The 24,402-nt window shown below is 46.7% G+C and overlaps 2 protein-coding genes across 2 annotated transcripts; both read left to right on the forward strand.

Annotated features, from left to right (window-relative positions):
- The first annotated feature begins 4,292 nt into the window (after positions 1 to 4,292).
- On the forward strand, positions 4,293 to 5,304 carry LOC128270349 (uncharacterized). Its single transcript, XM_053007749.1, has 3 exons — positions 4,293 to 4,656; positions 4,736 to 5,104; positions 5,168 to 5,304. Exons 1-3 carry the CDS (start codon positions 4,293 to 4,295, stop codon positions 5,302 to 5,304), a joined length of 870 nt encoding a protein of 289 aa, XP_052863709.1.
- Positions 5,305 to 16,449: 11,145 nt separating this feature from the next.
- Positions 16,450 to 18,315, forward strand: LOC128270350 (neuropeptide F receptor). The gene is made up of 3 exons (XM_053007750.1): positions 16,450 to 16,708; positions 17,172 to 17,341; positions 17,419 to 18,315. Exons 1-3 carry the CDS (start codon positions 16,450 to 16,452, stop codon positions 18,313 to 18,315), a joined length of 1,326 nt encoding a protein of 441 aa, XP_052863710.1.
- The last annotated feature ends 6,087 nt before the right edge of the window (positions 18,316 to 24,402 follow it).

Below are 24,402 nucleotides of genomic sequence, written 5' to 3' on the forward strand. Positions count from 1 at the left end.
TTTTTTCTCCTTTCGCTAAGCCTTTTTCCAAAGTGTCAAACCTTGCTGTCAGCTGAACTTTTGGTGTGCGTTTACAAGCGCTGTCAAATGAAACATTTCAGGTGCTTTGCGGCCTGTTGAAATAATTCATCTCGCTCTGCCATCTGACGTGAAATATCCGAATTGCGAACGAGTTCAATTTCAAATTCAATTTATAAAACAGAACGATACTCGGTTCAAACAACAATATCCCGATGTAAAAAGAGAAAATTTATCTCACTAACTTCCACTGTTCTACTGTTGTTCCACTTCCACTTCCACTAGAATTTTGTCGGATAGTATAATTCAGAAATATAATAATAATAATTCGGCCAATGCCGCAAATTCAAACCGAATCGTAGATGGATGCTGTTCGCAGAAAGCGAATGTTGAAGTTCGATGTTTCCTACTCAAGTATGCTAACAATGTTACCGGCCGGCAGGTCGAGAAGTTTTTAATACGTAGCCATGGCAGTCAAAAAACGGCCACGTTTCTCGTTTAAAATAAAAGATGATTTCATGTGTTTCATACATTACACGCACTCTACATTTATTACATACTCATGCTGCTATTAAATGTGTTGCCACTTCGTAAGAAATCCATTCTTGTGCTAAGCTCCCAAGAGAATGTTCAGGAAAAGAAAACCTCACCGGTCCGTTACGATAATAAGCCTGTTGATTCCGGTGGTGTTTGAATCCTGGTATTGAGTGCACGACACAACACGCCGGTGCTGTCGGAACAGTGAACAGTGTCAAGTGGTGTTAATTCCTATCCATTACACACCTCTTCATTGATAGGGAAACGATTGAATTAATGGAAAACGTGTAATCCCCAGTTCCGCAAGGTGCCTCGAGTGGAAACGAGGCTGCGATAGCAGGGCTTAAAGGGTCAGTCTGTTTCCCGTTTAAAGCTGCCGTGTGCTTTCCTAAGAATTCCACACACTTTTACGCAGCTGCTCTCCTGCATTCGCTTTCGAACGTTTTCGCTGTCGTCAATCATGCGGAAAATTGTTTTGACAGGCATTATTCCATTAGTTCCTTGGCTTATGCTTACGCGATTTAATACTACGCTAGCTCATCTCTAAGCCAGCGAATTGTGCTGAAACATTTTCTTTTCGATGCTGGCTGGAGTGAAAGTAAAGCCGAGCGGGGATTAAAAACCTACACGGAGGAGCTACCTAGTTGCCATGACAGAAACCAGTTGTTGTAGGGCCCTTCAGGATGGCGAAAAGTTCGTTGGCCGCTCCCCAGCCGCTGATGACGTGCGTAAATATCAATTAGCTCGGCTTACCGTCCAGGTAACGGTGACAATAAAGATAAACGTAGACTTTGGGATCCATCCAGCAGGTGGAGTGCAAGTGTAAACGAAATGTGTACCACTTATCCTTTCCTAACAACGAGTACCAAATAGGAGGGAATACACACATCTGCAATTGTACCAGAAAATGGATGGATTACGAATGTCACAATTTGTGTGAAAAAGGACACGTACAACACGTTTTGAAGCTAGCTTAAATTAATACAATAAAACAAGATTGACAGCGGACAGATGGGTCGAATCATATGCATCGAGGGTTCTGAAACCCATCTCTATTGTAAAAAAATAAACTTGCTGAAAGTCCAACACTCCTTCCCGGAATGTGCCAGAGTTTATTTTACTCAAATTTCACCGAGTGCACGATTTTCCCATGTTATTGTATGAACCGGCTTGGAAAATAAAAAATTACCAACAGCGCCATGGCTTACTCTTGGAACAACAATATTTAAAAAAGAGACAACATCGGCATCAGTTACCAGGCAGCCAAAAATCGAAGCAGGCCTGCTGGAGTCCACCTCCGGTGGCGCCATTGCATGCCTTATCTAGGCGACAATTGGTGGTTTGGCGAAAGTTAGAGAGTTGTGATAAAAGCTGATACCGGCAGCAGACGGCAGCTAATCAATCAATCGATTCCGGTCGGTCAATCATCCTGTTCCGGTTGCGCTTGATTTAGTTCGCCTCTTGACGATACGGGCGCACCGATCGATCCATCATCGCGCCCTCACGTCGCCACAGTGAGCTGCTTGATCAGCCCAGGGCTTACTTAAATAAATTTAAATTAATCTCATTAAAAAGTGCTACTATGCTAATTACACCTTCGGTTCAGGGAGGCAGGCAGGATCTTTTGATCACGGACCAGGGCCTGGCCCTGCGCCGTCGCATCACCTAACGATAGCGATACCCGTACATCCGTCAGCTGGAACTCGCTTGCCTTGAAGTCAGCACTTTCCTCTGGGCAGCTTCTTTGGAGCTGTTTTGTCTACGGACCCCGAGGGCCCGAGGATCACAACATCGCCTGCACGCACGTGCGAACGAGACGCAGCAAATCCGATACTGCGAGGCGGTTTGTGTTGCTGATGAGCATAATTGCCGGGGACGAGCCGCAAGGCGATCTTGACGGGCGGGATCCACACGAAGTAGATCAGTTGGTGATTGGGCCAGTGACCGACCGTCAGCATAAAGGGTCGATGTTGGGCGTGTGCCGGCCACTGTCGCCGGTGATTAGCATTCCAAACGAAATCGCACGCATCACACGCGCCTTGGCACAGTGCTGAACACATTTATCGCACCTCTGAGTGCACCACATGCCAGAAGGCACTGCCGTTCTGGTTGTCGATAAGCTTTTGGGAGGTTTAGAGTTTGGCCAATCCTGGAGGATGATTATAGGAAATATTTTTAATGTTACATTGACTTGACCAAATTTGTTTCCGCAAGTGTCGTCCATCATCTCACGACCCGTGTCAGTGTAAGACCGCTGAAGATCCCCTGAAGGAGAGAATTTAGTCACCGGGCCACTTTCACCCGTCGCCGGTTGCTGAGAGCCCATTGCACGTAAAACTAGGTGCCGTGGCCAACTGGCCTGGGGAGCATTCTTTTCCGACCCGATAATCGTTCGCCATCAGCCCGGGCGCGATCTGATCGTAGGCGATCGTAAGTTGTAGTCTGGCGAGGATCCATTCACATGTGGCGCGCGGCAAAACGCGTAAACAGCAAACTCTCTGCCTTCTCGAGGAAACACATTCTAAATTATTGTTGGCAAAGCGAGGAAAAAACTCGTTAACGAAAATCATCCGAAAGATGGTTATTCATAAACGCGGCCCCTAAGTGGGGGCCATAAATTTTCCTATCGCTGATCGTGCTTAAGTAAATAATTAACTGTGGCTGTTCCGGTGTGGCCGAAGCCAGAGTAGGTACGACATGCTCGAGAGTGTTGGTATGTTGGGCCTGTTGGGCAGGAGTTTTCTTTTGAAGTGCCCGAGGTATTTGCGAGGATAATAGTAAACGAAGCCATTTCGAAAACGTATCGCCAACCCGAGGACGCTGTCCGGTTTTATTGGGATCATTAAAGCGGTAGATGCCAGGAAATAAATATCACAGCGTTCACGTGAATCACACCACATCCGTGACCTTGATCAATTGAGACAGAACTGTGGAGAACTCTACAAACTCGATGTGAATTTCAAAAGGATTGGGCACGAAATTGTTACACGTAACATAAATAGATTCCAGCCAGACTTGTGGCATTATTATCGAAGAATATTCTGGACATAGAACACTTGACATCAGCGCATTCCGTGCGTTTAGTCCGATACGAGGGGTTTTCGCTTTCCAGTGCCCAAGTCCACGGGATGTGCTGGAACTAAAAATAAATGTCCCGACACGGCAGCGGGGAAAGTGGGCGCCAGATAAACGGTTGTTATGATCAAGATCAACGATGACGGCGTGGTCGCCGCGATCCAGCATCGCGTCAATGGAAAGCTGCTGAATGAACGATGGATAATGATGTTTTCATTAGCGGTCTCAGCGACCGCGCCGTAGACAGTGAAAATTGTTTCTGTGGGTGTGTGTGTGTGTGTACGACAGGGTGCTGCATAATGTGTCCGGGTTCGTGGCATCGGCCTGGATGCTCCTCGGGAACTGGGCGATCGCCAACCGAGTTCGCCCGAGAGCCAGAGAAGCAATTAGACCAGGAAAGTGATCCGATGGTGGGGATCGCACCGAGCGATCTAATCAACGCCCTGGCCACTGACCTGGAAAGGCAGGCTACACCTTCCGGTGGTGGTGGGCAGGTGTGCAGTATAAAAGCCTTCACCTGCCACGGCTCAAGTCACAGTCTATCAATCAACGGAGTATCGCACGCATCCTGCCAGCGCCAGTGTTGCCAGCGAGTGAACTCGAGTCGAGGAGACAACCAGCCAAGCGTCGGCGTGTCAGAGTGTTTCGGGGTGGACAGAGCTATGGCTTCGCCAGGATATCGAGTGACGGCCGTCGGAGCGTTGACACTGGTGCTGCTGCTGCTGGCCCTGGTGTGTCCGGGTGTGCTGAGTGACGATCCTGGCCCAGTGCCGACCCCGTCCGGTGGTCCGCTCAAGCTGGACGACTACGTCCTGAACACGCAGTCCGAGTGCTACAAGTCGAAGCGGCTGGTGTCCTGCTTCAAGTATCGCTTCTCGCGCTACCTCTGGTCGTTTGCGACGGGACGTATGAACTGGTTCGCCGCCGAAAACAGTGCGACGGTGGACGGTGCAAGTGGCCTCAAGCTGGTGCGGTTAGCCGAACCGAAAGAGGACGACGTGTTTCCCGAGGCCCGACAGATGAGCCGTAAGTGTCCGGGAGTGTCCGGCATCAGTTCGTTCCCGGGTCGTAACCAACCTCCCCTTCCATTTGCGGTCTTTCACAGCGTACGATAGCGAGCTGCTGAAGGGGGCCAAGTTCCTGCAGCGGTCCCTGAACACCTTCATCGCCAGCCACGGTGTGCAGGTGGGAATGGGCGCCGAGAGCGGCGCCCGGTTTATGGCCGACGATGACTTTGAGGCGCGCGGCAAGAAGAAGCGCAAGTGGAGCCTTATCCTGCCGTTGGCCGTGATGCTGAAGTTGGTGCACTTGAAGCTGCTCCTGAAACCGATTCTACTCGGCGTGGGCCTAATCCAGGTGATGCTGATCGGTGGCGGTCTGCTGCTGTTCTACTTCTTCCGCAACACCAACATCTGTAAGATCCAGCCACACGTCATCCATGCACACTCGCACATCAGCAGCGAGTCCAGTCCGGGTAGGTACTCTTGGCGGACCCAGCGCGTAGGAACGGTGGTCACTAATGTCCGGCCCATTCTAGACCTCTCCTATGCGGCCTACGGTGCGTACCCGTCCTACTCGGCTTCGCCGTACAACGCGTACAGCAAGGACTGGGCCAGCAACCGGGCGTACAGCGGATACAGCTTCCTCGATGCCATCGATAATCATAAAATCTAGACTTACGCACAAGACGGATCCAGTCCGGTTTGTTCGGACCTCGTTAACATTGGACGTCACCTCATCAATCTACTATGTCGATGACACCCAGTGCCCGCCTTTCTTGGGCTACTCTCTAGTGGTGGTCTTCCTTCCTTTCTCTTTCTCTCTCTTGCTCTCCCTTTCTCGCTCCTACTTTACATCGCTAGTTCCTTCTGTTCTACTCCACCTAAAGCCATCCTACTTCGGCTAGTCCGTCCAGTACTGTGGATCATTTTCCGCTTTAACTACCCGACAACGTCAGAGCCCGCTGATAGTTCCATTTTTCACTGTCGTCCCCGCTGTCCCGCACTAATCCACCGTCCGTAGTCAGGCAAAGACTTCCCAAATCCAGTCAATCCCCAAATCCGAGCTTTCCCCGTTGAGCCAAGTGTTTCCTCAAAAAAACGCTTTCGGGGAAACGATTATACTCAACTTCCTTGAGCTTGGAGTCCTTCCCTGAGCCTAACGGAACCCCGGGACCAGAAAGTTAATTAGTGGACAGAATATTTACGTGCTTATTTATTTATTTATTTATTTATTTATTTGTTGACACCGTCGCCAAGGAAACCGCCGCCCAGCGGTCTCTGGCCGATCTGCACGACTTCGTTTCGGGTGGAAAACTCACATTTCCGCTGCGCCGTTGCTTTATCGACCGCGCAAACTGGTGAATAAATCGAACAAAGCATAACACTCTAAGACGGATGGCGTTTGAGTTTTGTTTTCCTTCGTCGGTGGCGCCGGCCCGGTGACCTGCGGTAGTTCCGGGCTACCCGTGGTTACGTGCATGTTATGCTGACGAATAACAGGTGACGCCGGACGCAAACTTATGCTGCGTGCTGCGTTGGACAGCGCGACTCGCCAACAGCATGGTCTCTGTCGTGAGCCAGCAACACACTGGCGAAAACTTTTTTGGCACGAAAAGATGAATGTTTCTTCAAGTACTTTTCTGTCATGGCCGACTTTCCAACAGAAACACCAAAATCTTTCTAACGTTAGCCTTCGATTTTTTTATTTTTTCATTATTAAATTTTTTAAGTGATTTATTGTTATTTGGAAAACAAGACACAACAAATTTTAAATTACACATATCCATGATTTTATCCTCATCTGTCCATTAAAAACATGAAAGATCGCCAGAAGGTATGTGCTCGAATCCGTGAAATGACACGTCCGGACCGGACGTACATCATTGGTGAAAATTGGAAAAGAATTGGAAAGACAACGAATTTCCATTAGACAACAGCATCGCCGTTGACTTTCCTGATTGTTGGATCAATTCCAAGTACGCTCTAATGAAACTTCCGAACGAAACAAGAAAACAACCGAAAACATGTAAAGCCAGCCAATCGTATCGGAAACTCCCATTAGGGACCAACATCGTGTACGCAGCAAACGAACTTCAACAAATGAATCGTGTGATTGCTACAAAGAACCCTGGTTCATCTCACGGCCCCCTCCTGGGAGTGTGCAATCTGTTTATTCGCCGAAAAAGACCAACCTCCGTTGGACGGACCAGCTTCCTCGCCCTCGGACCAAACATACTAAGCAATGGAGGAGGAAGGAGAAACGTCAGAGACTTACATTATGACCCGTAAGCCCTACAGCTGTGCGAGTTTTGTTCCATTCGAGAGCTTAGGTAAGGGCTGCTGATTGATTGTTACTTGCTTCCAGCACGCAACAGAGGGCATACTGGCGGAAGTGTTAAGTAACAGATTCCTGCCAGCCTTGCCTGCTATTTACCTGGTCCAAATAAACCGAATGACACTTTCTTTTTTGTCGTCCACAAAATACTACTGCGGCGAAAAATTTTCGGGGATTTGCTTATAACTAGAAGAATCTTTCTTTAATCTTCAAAATCCAGGGTAATGCATCAATTTCTACATTTGTTCCAATTTTCGGAATGGTTCCAAAACCTCTTTTTTGGAACAGCCTTCAACACGTTCTTTGTTTCGCCTCTTACCTCAATTTGTGATAGTAAAAGGTGTCCACGCAGCGGCCCTTTTAAGGTGAGCGAATACCAAATGTCACCAAATGATCACAAAAATGTGATGTGTGGAAACATCACGAGGAAGTGTAATCTGGAGATGTGTCTCAAGCTGTGTGTCTGGAGATGTGGCAAACCTCGCCTAACACTCAAACAGTATTCTTTGTTGACAATTTGGCTGGTTGGAAGGAATTTATAATGCACCACGCGACGATAATCGAAGACAACTGGTTTCCCGTATACAGATTATGCTAGCTAATTATAACATTGGGAACTTAAAACCATTTAAATTTAAAGTACAGGGTGTTCCATCACGACCCATACTATTGAAGTGTTAAATAACTCCGCCATTTTTCAGTCGATTTTTACAAATCAGTCAAATTCTGGAACGTCAATCTATGTCGTCTTAGTCATGGATCAATTTACGGTAAAACCGCAAGCTGAAATTGTTGAATTGTGGTGCATTGAAAATAATCGCTTAACTGTGAAAACTGTGAAAACTGTGTGTGCTTATTGTTGCCGATTTTCTTCTAAATTCTTTCTGTTGGGCTATTTGAAGAGTAAGGTTTATGCCAGTCAACCGAAGACCATTGAAGAACTAAAAGCTAACATCACAGCGGAAATGGCTGCTATTACGTTGTCTATTACCGACATGTTGTCAAATACAGTGAAAAATGTCCAAAAAGGGCCGCTTAGTGGGTTTAATGGAGGCGGTCATTTGATTGATATTGTATTTTGATTGAATTTTTAGTAAACGGCATTCTATAAGTCTTGTTCATTTATTAAAATCGACTGAAAGAAGTGGGTTTGTTCGTTTAAATATCACCGTGAAAGGTAATAGAAATCGTCTGAAAATGACAAACAATGTCATAACAATAGCAAACCGTACGTTTTCTAGTTCTTAAAATTCAATTCATGTTTAGTCGAAATCCAGTGTTCAAATTAAATTGAAACGAACGACATTTCGAATTTCTGCCGAAACCGAAGTTTGTATAGTTTTGCCAATTATTCTGTGCCCAAGCAGCAGCATCTGTCCATCGCTTGTCGTAGGCGATAAACTTTTCAACAATTTAATTGTGTGGCAAAGAATAATGTTTAAACGCTGTCAGACGATGCACGTGTTGCGCTAACTTTCTTCCGCACTCTACAAGCGCGCCTGTGTGTGTGTGTTCGTGCTGTATTAATCCTCGGTGGGACATCCCGCGTGTCACTCAGCACCGGCCGCATGCGGCCATTTTGTCATGTCAACCCCAGAAAACAGGCCCCCGTTCCGGCTGCTGCGCCAGGCGAAGCGAGGCGAGACGGAAGACACTACGAAAGTCCAAGAACCCAAAAACCCCAACATGAGACCGCAGAACGTGCGGGGCACAAGGCGCTGATTAACGAACAACCTTGGGCACAGCAAGCCCCCGGTCCGTCGTCTTCAGGAAAAGCAATAAGACGGAGTTTTCCCACGGCCGGGCGGTCGGTTGACGCGTACACGATCTTACTTCTTGGACATCAATCAGGGAGATCTTCAATCAGACCTTTCGTCGGTCCGTCCGGTATCGTAACATATGCTGCCAACATATCGATATCGACGGAGCAGGACTCAGATCGTTGTGCCGCACGGCGCATTGCGAAGGCGCAGCTCAAAACAGAACACATCGTCGGCCCCAAACCCAACCCGATCCGGCGCGACTCCGACCATGCAATTTTCGGTAGCCGGTGCTGACGGTCCGGTGTGTCGTCCTTTGCGCTGTTGCACGGACCCGAAGTCAGTCACGATTCGACCGTCGGTGCGTGCGGACTCATCGGCAAACAGTGCCCGCGGCTTAACCGCATGGTCGGTAATTTAGTTAAGACTCGCAAGTCTGCGTCGGCCACCAGGCGGCTCCATCGGATGGGTGTTGCTTTTTTAGACGAAAGTGTGCCGTGTCAGAGGGCAAATTAATTTGACCACTCACTGGGGCGAGGCGAGGTGTGTGTTGTGTGCGTTGAAGCGTGCTGACACAATGTGACGTGTTGAAAGTGATGAAAATACAATAAGGAGCCGGCTGAGCCGGAAGTGCCGTTGTCAGTGTGTAAAATCCTGTACTTGTCGCGCAACGGAGATAAGCAAAATGATAAAAAGAATGGATGTGGCACTTGGACCTTGGAGTGGCCATGGCCGTGAGCTAGTGTGTGCTGCCCATTGGAGGCTCCTTTTGCTTTGATTTCCGTTCGTTCCGTGTCGTGAAGGCGTGAATGGCCGACCGGCGACGACAGTGTCGCTTTTCCGGTCTCCCGGGCGTGAGGTGTCATAATTTGAAAAGTTTTCCCATCCGCCAATGAACCAGAAGCCATCAATTTATCGGCACGCTTTGGTCGGAGTGTGAAAATTCCGTGCACCATCGAAGGCCCATCGTGCGGCGCGAGTGATGCTGGGCCTTCCGTGTAAATCAATAAAATCCTTTCGAAGAGATCGACGGCAAAAGTTTACGCAACGCTTCCAGTGGCAGAGTTCAGTAACAAGTGCTTTAAAATAGTGCTCTAAAAATAAACCCCTGGTAAGGATCACGTTACAGGCCATGAATTGACGTGGAATGCGAAGGAAAGGATTTTTTGTGTGAACTCAACGCACTTAAGAATATGTACACGACCCAAATTCGGTACGGAAACGAGACACGCCTCGCCGGAAGCATCGGCAAATAGTTTGTTTAGGAAGGCAAAACGGTTGGTGGTCGATCCATTCCGGACGTCGGATGGTGGACATAATGCTAATACGCATTCCTCATAATACCAATACGAGATGAAATATGATTGAACATAGCAAACATACGGTTCTTGGTTTGCAAATTAAACAAAAAAACGGAAACCATTAGTCAGTGGAAGTTCGCATCGCTTGTTCCATGTTTGATGGCAATCGAAAGCGACTTCACTTTCACTGTGTGTATTAAAATCTGAACAAATGCTCCCCACGAACACCGTTTGTTTGTTGCGTGTCAAATAAATTAGAAGAATAATTCATTCGCACTGCCGGAAATGCAAAGAAAAAATTTCGACCTTCGAAATAGCAGCCGAATGCTGTCTGGCACAACTGGAAGGTACCGTATCAAGGATGCCATCTAGCAACTTGTAACATACAACGCGGCCGTATCGTAACTGAACCGAAACGAGAATGGGCTAAATGAAATATGCCCACGCCTTACTTCTTCCGGGGGCCGGCGCATGGCCTATGGCGAACGGAAGTGTGAAGTTTTATCAATGTTGTGCCGACGACGACGCCGTCGAGATTGATTTTTGCACCACACCACACAGGAAAGCCCTTCTCGGTGGCTCTTCAAGAAACGAGACAAACGATAATGTGCTCTAGAAGGTGTGGGCACCACTGTGCGGAGTGTCTGACTTCAACAGTACGGGCTGTGGAATAATTTGTTAAATGCAGATTGATGAAGAAACTTTCGAGGGCTTCCGGAGTCGTGGGTGGCTGGGAGAAAGAGCAGGGCTAGGAACATTTAATTAAATAAGCGATTTGTTCTTTTATTTACTACGCTGAGAGTTGCGTCTAGCCAAGAAGCCAAGAAACTGGAATGCGAGACGATGGAACACCAACTTTACGGCTTCTCGAAAGTTTCTGCACTGTGGTGGATTGATCATGGCGCGGTATTCCGGTCATTGCTCAGTTATTCGATTTCAATTAGCAACGTAGCAATTAAGCGGAATTCAATTTCTTGCCAACGAACAAGAACCGAACACAAAGGCACTCGAAAGTAATCAATACTTTAATTTCAAAATTTCATCCACTCCCGTGGCACTCGGGTTGCTATGGTCGGTGGCCAAATTTGAATGTCTATGGACATGCCAATTGGCAATTACCGTCGATCTCGCCGGAAAGAGCGATTAAATTAAGGAGCAACACTTGATACACTGAACAATACTTTATCTATTCGAAACCGAATTACAATAAATCTGTTCGCGCTCTAAAACTCATGGAAATCGACGGTTTGGGATTCGGATTACCGGGTTACCTAGCAACTAATTGTTGCTGAAACTTTCAGATCACTTTGTTGCGGTGGATGCATGCGAAGCCCATCATTATGCTCATCGTTACAGACTATATGCTCGTTGCTCAGTGGTGTTTCTCGAAACAGGGCTTTCGGCTCTTAAACAATATTCAGCCGATAAACAATAGGCGCTACAACGGAAAAGTTTTTTGCTATGTTTTTGACGATAGCATTGCCCTTCCTTATCAATTCCATAAAATTACCCTTAATTTTGCCATTGATTGCGTGAGGGATGTCTATAAAACGTTTACACGACTATGTTCCTGCCAAGCTGGGCGTTATACTTTGAAAATAGGTTCTCGTTTTCGTCAGCAAAATAAATCGACCATAGTCAGTGCCAGTATAACTGATGCTGATAAGTAAGCACGTGGATACACAACATTTACATATTGTTTGATCGATTCAATTTTCGTGCCGTGATTTACTATAATTCAATCACTTTGAAAACTTGCACAGACCAAAGTGTGGCTGTAGCTGCGTGCAAAGAATTACTATGGATTCGTATGAAATATTGAAAATAATCACACTCGATAAAAACAAAATTCCGCTCTCGAAATCATAAACTATGCAAACAACCCGGCTCTCTTTATCACAGTCACACAACTTTGCTTTTACCCCGTAACGCTTCGGGTGTTATGTTTGCACCTACAGCGAACCAGTTTGTTGGATTCTTCCCTTCACTTCATCGATGGTAAGAATAACTTTGGAACAATAAATTATAAAGTTTGCTTTCACATGCACCCACCGGGAGGGGCTTTCAGCATGTGAGAGCATGCAAATATTTTGATGCGATCGACAAACTCGGTGGTAAGCCCACAGTCCCACAGGGGGTTTGTTGGAAAGTGTCAACAATGCTTACTTCTATTGGTGGCCACACTTCCCAACACACTTTACGATGTGCATCATTACAAGTTGTGCTTCGTAATTTTAACCCTGCTGCGAAATGAAGTTGAAACTTCAAATCGTATTATTTTAATGGGTCTTTTGTTGAATACCGAAACATTAGTTAGGTGGGTTAGACCGCACACTATTGAGTTCATGATTTCCGTATAAGGAAAGCCATACAAAATGATTTTTCTTTGTAGTTTAGAGTTTCCTATTTTATTGTTTCGTTGCGCTAGTCAATTCCGACCCCGCTCACTACGAAAGAGCGGTGATAATACTTTTACCAATAAAGTGTTTCTAGGTATCGTAAAATACTGGGTCGCGACCGGGCAAATATAAACATGATGAACTGTCCAGCAGAAATAAAAAAGGGAGTTCTCCATCACTTTATGGTGCCATTATTATGCGGCATAAGATCACAACAACAGCGTTGTTGCAAGACCCCCGAGACTTGTTTGGTCGAGGCTTTTTACTATTACAACTTAATAGAGGGCACGTCTCAGTCCCTTCAGCAACACTATCGATCAATTCTATCTTGACAGTACCGGTGTTGTAAAACTATACTAGGTCTATACGTTGAGAATCGGAGTTTTAAAAAGATTGCTGTACCTGCCGATTGGGACTTCCCAGTTTTGCGGTTCATTCATCATTACCTTGTTTTGATATCAGGTAAATGAGTTCAGGTCGAAAAATAGATTATTTCGGTGTGCAACCCATCATTTAAAGGGTTAAAGTATGTCAACTTTTGTGCCTGAAAATGAAGTTTTGCGGGGATTATTATTTTTCTGCCCCTGTTGAAGAAAACTACTTCGGAATCGCACCAAATGCTTGTCGAGACTTGTATTTGGAAGATCGCAGTACGTTAAGTGGTTTAAAAAATTCCAAAATGGCGATTTTGACTTTACAAAAAAAGCGTTGAAAGACTCCAAAAAACGGACTTTTTGATGGGACAGAAAGGTGTGGTGTTTCACAAGCTCCTAAAACCTGATGGAAACGTTAATGGTCAATTTGACCTTCGAATAAAATAGAAATTTGCATAAAAAATTTATAAACATTTTTTTGTGTGTTAAAAAACTCCGATTCTCAACGTATAGACCTAGTACACAATGTAGTTTACTTGTGTCAGGTTTGATCGATCGAAATTGCAAGACTAAACGGACAAGTTGCTTGTACCCGTACTTCTTACCAAGAATTGTTGTTTTGAACTGCTGATTTTGAAGTCATAAAAGCCATTTTCAGAACAATTTCAACCCTTGTCTGCCATTTTATACAGGAAAGTGATGAAGAAGCAACCTTATTTAGTATACTCAAAACATAGGCACCGTATAGCAAATGGAAGTGTTTCGGGTCATGTGACCCAAATTAAAATTATAGCGCTCCTCAAAGTGATAGGACCTAATCATTCTAACAATACAAAATCCTTTACTTTGTGTGAAGAAGGATTTTCGATGACATTCTAAGCACACAGCCGTATGTTGCTTGAGCCCCTTTGAATGACACCCACCACAAGTAACAGATGTTGTTGACAGTAGATTATGCCCATTTACGAACGCAAAACGGAACCGAGGTAGCCTCGGGTCCCTGGGTCTACGACCAGATAATGTAATGGTCCTGGCACACACAATAAATATATTATCATCCGTGCCGAGCAGTGTCGTCGGGTCGACTTCATTTTCTTCAGATAATAAAAACGGCAACGAACATCTTCAAGGGGGTCCACTATGGCCAGAAGGCAAATGGCAAATGATATAGCTGCAAGCAGGAATGAAATATCTCAACTAGTTTTTGGTCACTGAAGAACCATAAGCCTCAAATCGTCCACTTCATCAAGCAAATGCTCCATTAGCTGAAGCTAGTAATCAACGCATTTTCGGACAAATCGCCCCTGGTTGTTGTGAAGAGAGAGACTTTTCACCATTATGAAGCAATAAACTTTGTTCGTTGGTAAACGAAAAAGTGTTTGCCTGGTGCGGTGCAAGAGTCGTAAATCGATTCTCGGCAATGATTTCCTCAGCAAAATGGTTGGAAAGACCATAAAAAACGATTTTTTCATCGTTTACGATCGCGCTTCAATGAACTGCAACAGTATCGGGTTCGATAAGGGGCCCAGCACTCCTGCTCATGCTGGAAATGCTTATGCTGTGGAAAAACAGTTTTTCAAACAACGGCCCTCAGTAGAACCGATGGTAGCTGGTGGCTGTACTTGAAAGCAGAAAAAGTATCATTTACGAACTTTATCTTATGGGTCTTGGAGTGGAATATGTCAAACAACTTACTACGACAGTGCAGTATTTTGATTTGCTTAGTGTATAGAGGCTTTAAAATATGCTTAAAAATCCTATAAAAACTCTTTCTCTTTCTAGTCTCAGATAATCTAGTTTTAAATAAAACAAAATTATTCGATTAGTTGGCTTATTTGTTTGGGGTTAGTCATATAAAAAATTGCACTATAAATTATAGTCATGTCAACGATATAGAAAATAAAACTAAAATATAAAAATACATTCTCAAAGTAAATCTCTTTCGGGCACGTTTTGAAATCTGTGGAAGTGTGTTCGCAACGTACCACTCAACAATACAGACCATTCCTACCACGACAGCATTGTTTAGATAATCCCTCTGCTTAAACACGCTTCACGGAAGGCAAGACAAAAATAGTACCAGTAGTTTATGGGTGCATCAGTCACCGCAAGCTGTTGCAAACACCATTAAATCCTTTCAACAATTTAAACTCTGCTCCGAGTGCAGCTACCGTTTAACCGAAACCCACGCCGAGCACGCCCACAGAGCTCTCCGCGGATGAACTCAAGACAAGTTGGATCCCAAGATAACGACCAGTAAACCGATGCTCTACGTGAGTCAGAAACCAGTCCCTCTTGGCCCGCTGAATCCTGTGTGGATTTGGCAACCCTTTCGCACCGCTAAATGTCAGTAAGGTGTAGTGTTCGCACGTACTCGTATAAATCACCGGCGAGACGCTCTATCTTCCACCCGAGCTCAATATAATCCTATCGATATGAATAATGGTGTCATTTGTTTGCATCTTCTTTGGTGCCGAGGTGCAAAAGCAATCAGCGGGGTACACCTTGGGACAGAGAGCCCAGAGCACCAGCAGACACAGGGATAACGTACAGTAAAACCATGTAAACCGTGAACAATTGCTGTGATAAGCAACATCTCGTCGGTTCCCCGTCGGGCCAAACGGTTCGCATAAAAGCACGGAGTAGGGAAAAAAAGCGTAGCGAAGTTGTTCAACATTCCTGCCATACGCGTTGGGGCCGTATGGTTACTGTCGTTGCTACACAACTGGGTGCTGGGAAGTATGCCCCAAAATGGCAACAATCCCTTTATTCGCATGGCAAAACACCCAAAATGGTATCGCATAACTTTTGCTTTACAGAACCCCCTTTTATTTTGCAACGTGTTTAAAGAGTGTCAGCCTCGAAAAAGTCAATTTTGTTGCACAAAATATTCGCCGACGAAACCTGTACTACGCAACAGGCTTGGCCACTGGTAGCATCTTCAGCGGGACGAGTCTCCAGTTTCAATTTCAGCATATTTTCCGTTTAAAGCTATTAAATGCGTGCGCTTGTCGCTTCAGGACCAAGGACCCCGGCGGGCGGACGAATATCTGCAGGGGAGGATCGATAAATCGTTTGGAAATGTAATACTATTTTTCGACCAAATTCTCGTAGGCATCACGGACAAGGACGCGAAAGCCCGCCCCGTTAGAACCTGATATGGACGCTCGAAAATGCTCGAAAAATGTATTAAACGTTCACGTCGAGTTCCGGATTACGGGCGGATTATTAGATTTCGTTCTTCGAACGCTGTTGCTGTTGTTGTTGGCTTCGGAGACACGCGCGGTCCGACACAGCCGCGAGTCGCTGACGTTATCGAAGCGTAACAGTTCCACGAACAAAAATGCTTTGAAATTGAGTAACGATTTGCAAACTCCTGTTTGCATACCTCATTGATGGGCACTTATGGTCGCCAAAGGCGCAAAGTTATGGCGCACAAAGAAGCAGTATTTAAATGAGACATAGCCGCCTAGAACCCGGTCTGAATCGTAATCGGGTGAATGTTTCTATGTTTCAGAATTATGCCATCATAGCTTGCCAGCCTGGGATTAGCTGGAGCGACCGTGAAAAAAGGAGACAGCCCCATCTTGAAGGCAGCCAAACGTAACAGAGGCCAGCAAGGGCGTGGAGGCACGGTGACGGCCCCACCATGGAATCCGTACTTACGCGCCTCAACCTGACGCTCGACAACATGACCAGTCTGGGCGCCAACATGCGGCAGGGACTCATCGAGCAGTACAGCAACAACCGGAAGGTGGACGATCCTTGGTACCACATCCTGATCGTTATGTACGGCACCCTGATCGTGTTCGGGGCAACCGGCAACAGTCTGGTGGTGCTGGCCGTGGCCCGAAAGCCCCAAATGCGGACGGCTCGCAATATGTTCATCGTTAATTTGGCCGTTTCCGGTAAGTGGCTGGGAAGGGGGCTATATGAATTGTTTATTCCCCGTGCGACTTCCTTCGACCTGCGGCATCCGTTTTGGGCGTTTTTATATTCTCCGAACATTTCGCTTTAATCGGCGACACAGACATCGCCCGACCGACTACCGGCGAATTCGGGGAAAAGACTCTCTTGGATTGCAAAATATGCAAATGGACCCGGGCGCCGTCGGCGTAAAAGTGATCCTTTGAGAAGGCGCAACCCACCAGGGTTCTAAAGTTGGGATAGCTTCGAGCCATTCGCGGTGTTCTTTGAAGGCTCGCGTCGCGGCTATGGTAGCGCTCATTGGAGGCGTTCTTGGAATCGGTCCCAGTAGGCCTCAGTTTATCGTCGGTGACGACAGACGTCAAAATGCCAAGCTGGAAAATGGTTCCACGTTTCAATTGTTCCGAGAACGAATGTCGCTTAATGTCCCACTCCAATCCACAGATCTGTTGCTGTGCCTGGTCACGATGCCGCTGACGCTGGTGGAGATTCTTACCAAGTACTGGCCCATGGGGCGCCTACCGTTTCTGTGCAAGTCCATCGGAACGCTGCAGGCGACAAGCATTTTCGTTTCCACCATTTCGATTACCGCCATTGCATTAGATAGGTATCAAGTGAGTATCCTTACCGGCTTGCCTCCTGCTTTGAGGGTAGTGATGTGAGCCACACGTGATCCTATCTCCTCCCACAGGTAATAGTGTATCCAACGCGCGATAGCCTCCAGCGATGGGCAGCCATCGCGATACTGACCGGCATCTGGATCATTTCGATAGTGCTGGCTTCCCCGATGTTCATCACTCGCCAACTGATCCACTACGACGTCAATCTGCCCAGCCTCGGTATCGAGTACGTGTCGTACTGCGTCGAGGACTGGCCGATCAGCTACGGCCGGGTGTACTACTCGGCGTTCACCCTGTGCGTCCAGTACGTGTTTCCGATCCTGATCGTTTCGGTGGCGTACCTACGGATATACCTGAAGCTAAAGCATCGCCTCGTGGTCAGCACCACGACCGGAACGGGTCGGGGTCGGCCGAGTGGCAAGGAGGGCCAGCCACTGCGGGAACGTGAGCGTGGGCGCAGGATGCAGCGCACCAACTATCTGCTGATTAGCATAGCGCTAATCTTCGGCGTCTCGTGGCTTCCGCTCAACCTGTTCAACCTGTTCGCCGACCTCTACGTGCACGCGATCACGCAGGAGATCATGGTGGCGTATGCTATCTGTCACATGGTCGGCATGAGCTCGGCCTGCTCCAACCCGCTGCTGTACGGGTGGTTGAATGATAATTTTCGGAAAGAGTTTAATGAGCTGCTCTGCCGAAAGGACAACGGTGGCCCTGTCGGCGGCGGCGGCAGCCACTCGAATGGCCGAGCGAACGGTGGACTCTCGGGCGGAGACCGGCGGACCGCCTCCAGGATGCGATCTGCACGAACTGCGGCCGGTAGCCGGGGGACCGGCGCGGCCCAGCACGGCGGCCCGGACGACAGCCTTCCGGAAGTAACGCAGGTGGGCGCAGGGGCAGCAATGCTGCAAGACTCGGGGATCACTGAGAACGGGGAGCACACCGAACTGACCGAGCTGATGCCCTGATACTGGCTCTCGACGCCCGGGACTCCCCCCATGGCAGTAGAGGTGCGCCATATGACCGTTTCGCTATGTTTTCCTGAGTGTGTGTTTGCTTGTGTGTGTGTGCGTTTTTGTTTGTATGTGAGACCGCGCCCGCGACCAGTTTGGACAGTTTGTGAACGATATCTTCCTGTCTTCCTCCTTACGCTTACGGCATTTCTCAGCATGGACACTGCTGGGCGCAGTCTTCGTTTCATTTCTGTCGGCTTAGCTCACTCACGTCTTATCTGCACAGCTGTTCCCGCCCGATAAATGGAAAACTTTGGAAACTTTCTTACTGCCGTCGGTTCACTTTCAAAACTCTAAGACTTTAAGCGGTGATTGGGCCCAACGAAGAACCGGCACCGGGGGTTTTCGTCCGACCGCACTGTTTTGGAGACGAGATATTGGTTTTGCTTCCTCTGTAGATGTACAGTTTTATGCATCTGGCCGTTTGAAATACAGGCTCATCCATTTCGTAGTTTCTTAACAGAACATTAAAAAAATAAGGTTTTAGTTAATTGACCCCATCTTGCTGAAACCACATAGAGTGGATAGCAAAAAGAAGTTTAGTTCAAGGTGCGGTCTTGGTTAGGTACTGGATTTTTTTGAAAACAAAGTAAACGGATTTGTCTGCATTTTAAAGACTACGTCGAATGACGCACATGGAAAGGAGTTCTTTACCTTTTGATTTTAGATTTTGTTGAATCTTTTAGGCGGATTGAAAACGGATTTGTTGAGGAGATATTCATGAAACGTTTATCAACTCGTTTTGGTGTTGATTTCTTGCGCCCACGAGCTTTAATATGATAAATACGACCTTCGTTTTACTAACCCTTGATTATTTAACCGATTTCTGCCTTACTTTCGTCAAATATTTTTGCAATATCAATGCTTTTTTCAGCACTTAAACTAATGACTGTTCGATGTTGTTCATGGGTTCGAGGTTTTTACTATCTTATAAGCTGTAAAATAGCCTGTGAATGTCTTGTGAATTAACAATTCATTGTTTTGTGCGTATAAATAATAAAATCTATTCTATTTGCCTTATTACCGAACAAAACGAACGAAATTTGTGTAACAAACTGAAAACTTCAAGTTTGCAACTTCAACTAAACTTGTTTTCGAGGTGCTCAAATTTACCTATCGTCTATGGCCGTACCAGTCTTCAAGATTTAATCAAAATCGTCATTATTTTGCTCTTAAAACCTTAAACTAACATTCAACGTGTTAAAAGAGTTATTCAAAAAGAAGATATAATCATTTTTCTCATATTATTCAAATGTTCAGTAGCTAAACTTATTTTTGCTTATATCGCTCACTAAAGCCATCTACAGAGAAAATAACGAATTTCTTTTTCCCCAACCCAATATATTCGAAAACTGTAAAATGCCTGCCCTATGATTTCGAAACTACGAAATGGATGACACTGTACATGCTAACGCAAGATATTCTCGACTGGGTTTACGGGATACACTTAATTTACCCGGCAGTTATTCGTGCGGATCCAGCATAAGGAGTGCCTAGACTTTCCATCTGTAACTGCACGTCGTCATAGCAATAGAATGTGGCTGCTGAGCCTAGCGAGTAGAGAGATGATGATGAATTACTCCCGTAGCAACCATTTTGCAATGCCATGCACTTTACAGTTGATGTGATCCCGCTGTGCACTTCTTGGGAGCTCGTTTGATGTGATTAGGGCAGCATGGCACCCTCATCTCATAAGATGCACTAGATGACTAACCTAATAACTGCATATTAAAGTTGCTCGTTTGAAACTATAATGTGCACCTTGTTTCGAATGCAGGCAGCGAATTGAGTGAGCCTGCTGCCCAAAAGTTGGCTCGCACGATTCGCTTTGACTACTTCCAGCCTGCTACGATTTCTTTTCGATTGCTTTGATCCATCCACTTCCGATGCACTTTTCCAACCAGCTACCCTGTTTCACTCACCATTCCGCTTCCGTATCTGCTGTGGCCTTACCGTACAAACAGCGGGTCTTTGAGACGCATCCTCGGTATCGTGCGGTTCGCTTGTTTAATTCTATTAGCTGACGCAAGCGCAAAATCATGGCAAACAGTCGGTAACTTTATCCTACTTTTCTTTTCTCATTTTTCGCGCGCAATCACATCAGCCAGCGAGCCAGTGGGTGAACCACTCCGAAGCGGAAGATGGTGACGTTGAGCCGCAACGTCGGCCGAGCGAGGAGGAGCGGGAAAAACTATGCCTTCCGGGAGCCGAGCAGCCGAGCCGAAATCTGTGCGCCTAAAGCTATGCAACTTGCCAGACGAACCGTTGGCCCTGTTGCCAGCAAAACAAATCGTGAACATCGTGATTGCGGGTCCATCGTAGAGACGGAATATTTGAGCCCCAAACGATGAATTTCGATGCACACCAATCCACCGGCAGGATACCGAATCGGAAGGACCGGAAGGGTACGTGGATTGGTTCCGACGAAACTCATCGTTCCGTTTTTATGCAGACCCACAACATCGCGATCGCGCCACGTGCTCGGTGACACGGATCCGAGGGATCGGAAAATCCCGAAATTATAGGCACCATCCGAGATCGAGAGTGGTTTAGCGTGGCATTGCGTGTAGCTTCTGCGCGAGTTCTGCTCCACCACAAACCGGAACCACAGTGTAAATAGTGCGACAGTGTGTATATTTAAGGGAAAAGTGATACATTAGTAAGTGTGACGGAAGCGTCGATAAAACGAGAGAAACTAGTAATAATTTAAATGTGTTCCACATGATGCGATGTTTGGCGGTTGCGTGAGCTGCAGGTTTACGAGCAGTTGCAGAGATTTGTCCACAACTATTTTACGCTAGCGCCTGTGCATGAATACAACGAACGAGTTCAATGAAAACGATCGTAATGTTTTGTAAAGTAATGTCAAATTTTAATCTATGTTTCTCTGAAGTGCGGCAGCTGTACTCGAAAACCAAGTAATCGAAATAAATCTGAAGGTTTCTTAATTTTTAATTAATTGTCTCTTCCTTTTTTAATTTTAGAAGGGTTCGTTCGTTACAGGAAAGTTCGTTGGAAAGAAAGCATATTTTATTAGGGTTCAAGTACCTGCGGTTCATCCATCTTTTGATGGTAGCTTTCTCGGAATCCATTGCGTCATTGCTAACAATCCAGTAATGAATCATAATCAACCTTTACGCAGCAGCTGCCCAGCACGATGCCAGATGCTTGTCGGGTTGCTGTGCGAATTCGTGAAACTAGTTTCTTGGACACTTGTTCCGCACGGCACGGTAATTCGACCGCATCGGAGATGGTTCAGTTGTGCTCGGCACTGATTGTGGTTCTTCGGTATCGGCCCCTACCGCGTCCGTGGGTGGTTGACATTTAACGGTTTGATTTGAATGGTAAAGGTTCTTCGGGAAATCGACTGACGCAACGGCCCATCACGCATGTGTGGGCCAGTGTGGTGTCACGCAAAGTCAACAGACATATCCGGATCATTTGCATGCCATTTATCCGATCTACAGGTTCGGTCAGTCCACTCCCTGACCGTAACTGTCCTATACGGTCGATGGTTTAGGCCGGAAATTGAGGCAAAGAAGAAGTCCGTCGAAGTAAAGATTGGTTGTCGCTGATGAGCAATACTTATGGAAGAAAGCTGCCCACTGCCATTATTTTTGTTACGAAAATTACACCTACTAACAATTACGCTCTGATTTCGATTCTTATTCGCTTTGCCTCTACACCAGAAAGCAGCATCCACCAGCAACAGGCGTGTAGTTCGGCCTACCGACACCCATTGACGTAAGTGGCTTCTCGCGAAATACGGTTCCACGCCGGGCATGTGTATGACAAGTGCGCAGAAAGGCCGAATGCGAACAGTGCGGACCATCGACATATGTTCCATTGGTACCGGAAAAGTCATTAATATTAACGTGAAGGAAAACTTATTACACACATTAATGGCCCTTTTCCCGAATCGTGTGTGGAGCAGGAAAATTCGTCCATAGTTTCCGTAATGGAATCTAGCACGATGGCGACAGCCCCGAGCCCTTTGTCGCTGGTGGTCACGGGCACTCGCACTACATGGTCATGGTCATGGCACAAGTGGCAAGGAACTACTGGGCCGGGTAACCGGTTCGTTCGCCAAGGGCATACGGCAGGGCTGTGCGTGACACTAACCGCTGAGCCCCAGGTCCAGGTAACAGGTCACAAACCAGTCATATCGGTTATCCACCCGACGGTGACAGGATCACTTTCTCGTCGTCGTTGGCCCACCTCATGTAGGTCAAGGAGAAACTGTTTGGTCGATAAAGCGGGCCGCGCATAATTGATCTATCAACGGGCCGCAATCCTTGTAAGGGGATGTCTCTGGATATAGAATTCCGCAGCGGCGCAAAACCGACGCTCACCATCCGTCGGGTGGTAATGACAGTTCGTGAGCAGTTTAAATATCACTCACTTTTCGCTAGCCCTTTTCATCGAAGCATCAAACGGGCGGAAAGAATATTAATTACAGGTGCTTCGTGGAAAGCGGTTCTTTCGGAAAATGGAACCTGCGGTAATTGAGATGTCTGCTGGTAGAACAAATAGTGATACGCTTGGATACGCCTGTTCGCCTTGTCGCCTGTGGGCGTTTGTTACGTGAGGATGGTTTCACCATATTCAATTCTATTGGTTACGCATGATGTTTGTAGCGTTGCATTAAGCAACACAAAGCATTGCATTTAATTAAGAGCTCAGCGCTTCGTTCAGGTTCATCGGCCAAATCGGCCGACCAAAAAGTTGTCAATGTCGCACTTAATCATATCATATGTCTATTTCAAGTCTAACAACAATCCGGAAAGCTTCGAATGTTTTAGGACTCAAAGCTCAATTACGAATTATAAGCGTTTTTACACGAAAACAGAATACCTTGGGTTGGCTTGGACTTGGACAAATTGGACGAAAAATTCTTGGACAAACAGAGTAGAGTATACAGAGTGCTTGCGGATTTCTGTTCGATTTATTTGTATAATGTTTTCGTTGGGAAATTGCTATCAGAAAAATATGAAGTAATAAAGTACCTAATATTAACAACAAAACCAGACATATTACTATATGAAGGGTAAATATTGGGAATTTCGGGCAAGAAAAGTTCCGAATGCGTCTTCTTTTGAAACAAGGCGATCACCATCAGCAATTCCCCTCATTGGAAAGATAAAACCGGTTTGCAGTTGTCTATTTTTCACCGGCTTTTCCCGAAAACTGCGTACGTCCCGCGTAAACAGCTGGCGCATCCGGTGCCCAAGTCTTCCATAAAAGGAAGGCCATAAAGCATGTCGAATTACTGCAACACTTATCACCTCACGCTAACGATCGCGCACCGCCCACGGGCAGTGTAATTGATACATAAACCACCGTTCAATTTCAATCAATTTCTGATCGTAAAAGCGCCGCGCTGCGTCGAGGTTTATCTACCCTGTAGGTGGGGCCCATAACCCGAAAACAGAGCTCCACTTGAGGCGCACGGTTTGTGTATAAGGAAGCAGCGGCCGGAAGCGGTGATTTCTACATGGCACCGACACCGACACCGAAATTATCTCGCGCGCTCTGCACCAGTTCGGCTCCAATCTTATGCAAACAAGGCTCGCTATCGGCCGACTGTGGCCCACTGACACGGTGAAAGCTTCGCCGGAGTTCACCTACATACGGCAGTGGAGGTGATGGGCGCCCAGCCAGGCGGTCTTTCTGAGGATGTGTGTAACGGCGCGGATGAACTGTGCGCGGATTACGCGCGCCGTGTTTGATTGATAAATGTGACCGGCAATAAAGTGGAAATTAATTTACCGAGCACCCGAGGATCCGGACAAACAGACCCCCGATAAGGACCGGGGTCGACGACGGGCGCGGCCATGGCGATAAACCCCCCGGGAAGGCGGACTGTGTTGCCACACTAATCCGGTCGTGAGCAGCGATTGACTTTTCATGTTTTGACACTCGAAGCGAAAGTGTTGACAGTTTGTTGCTAATCGGATTCCGCCGTGGGTTCCGCGCCATCGTGAAATGGCGAACCTCGATTCTAAACCAGAGAAGATGAAAAAAGGGTACTCGTTGGCGGGA

This window comes from Anopheles cruzii, chromosome 3 (genome assembly GCF_943734635.1).
Source record: "Anopheles cruzii chromosome 3, idAnoCruzAS_RS32_06, whole genome shotgun sequence".
Classification (NCBI taxonomy): Eukaryota; Metazoa; Arthropoda; class Insecta; order Diptera; family Culicidae; genus Anopheles; species Anopheles cruzii.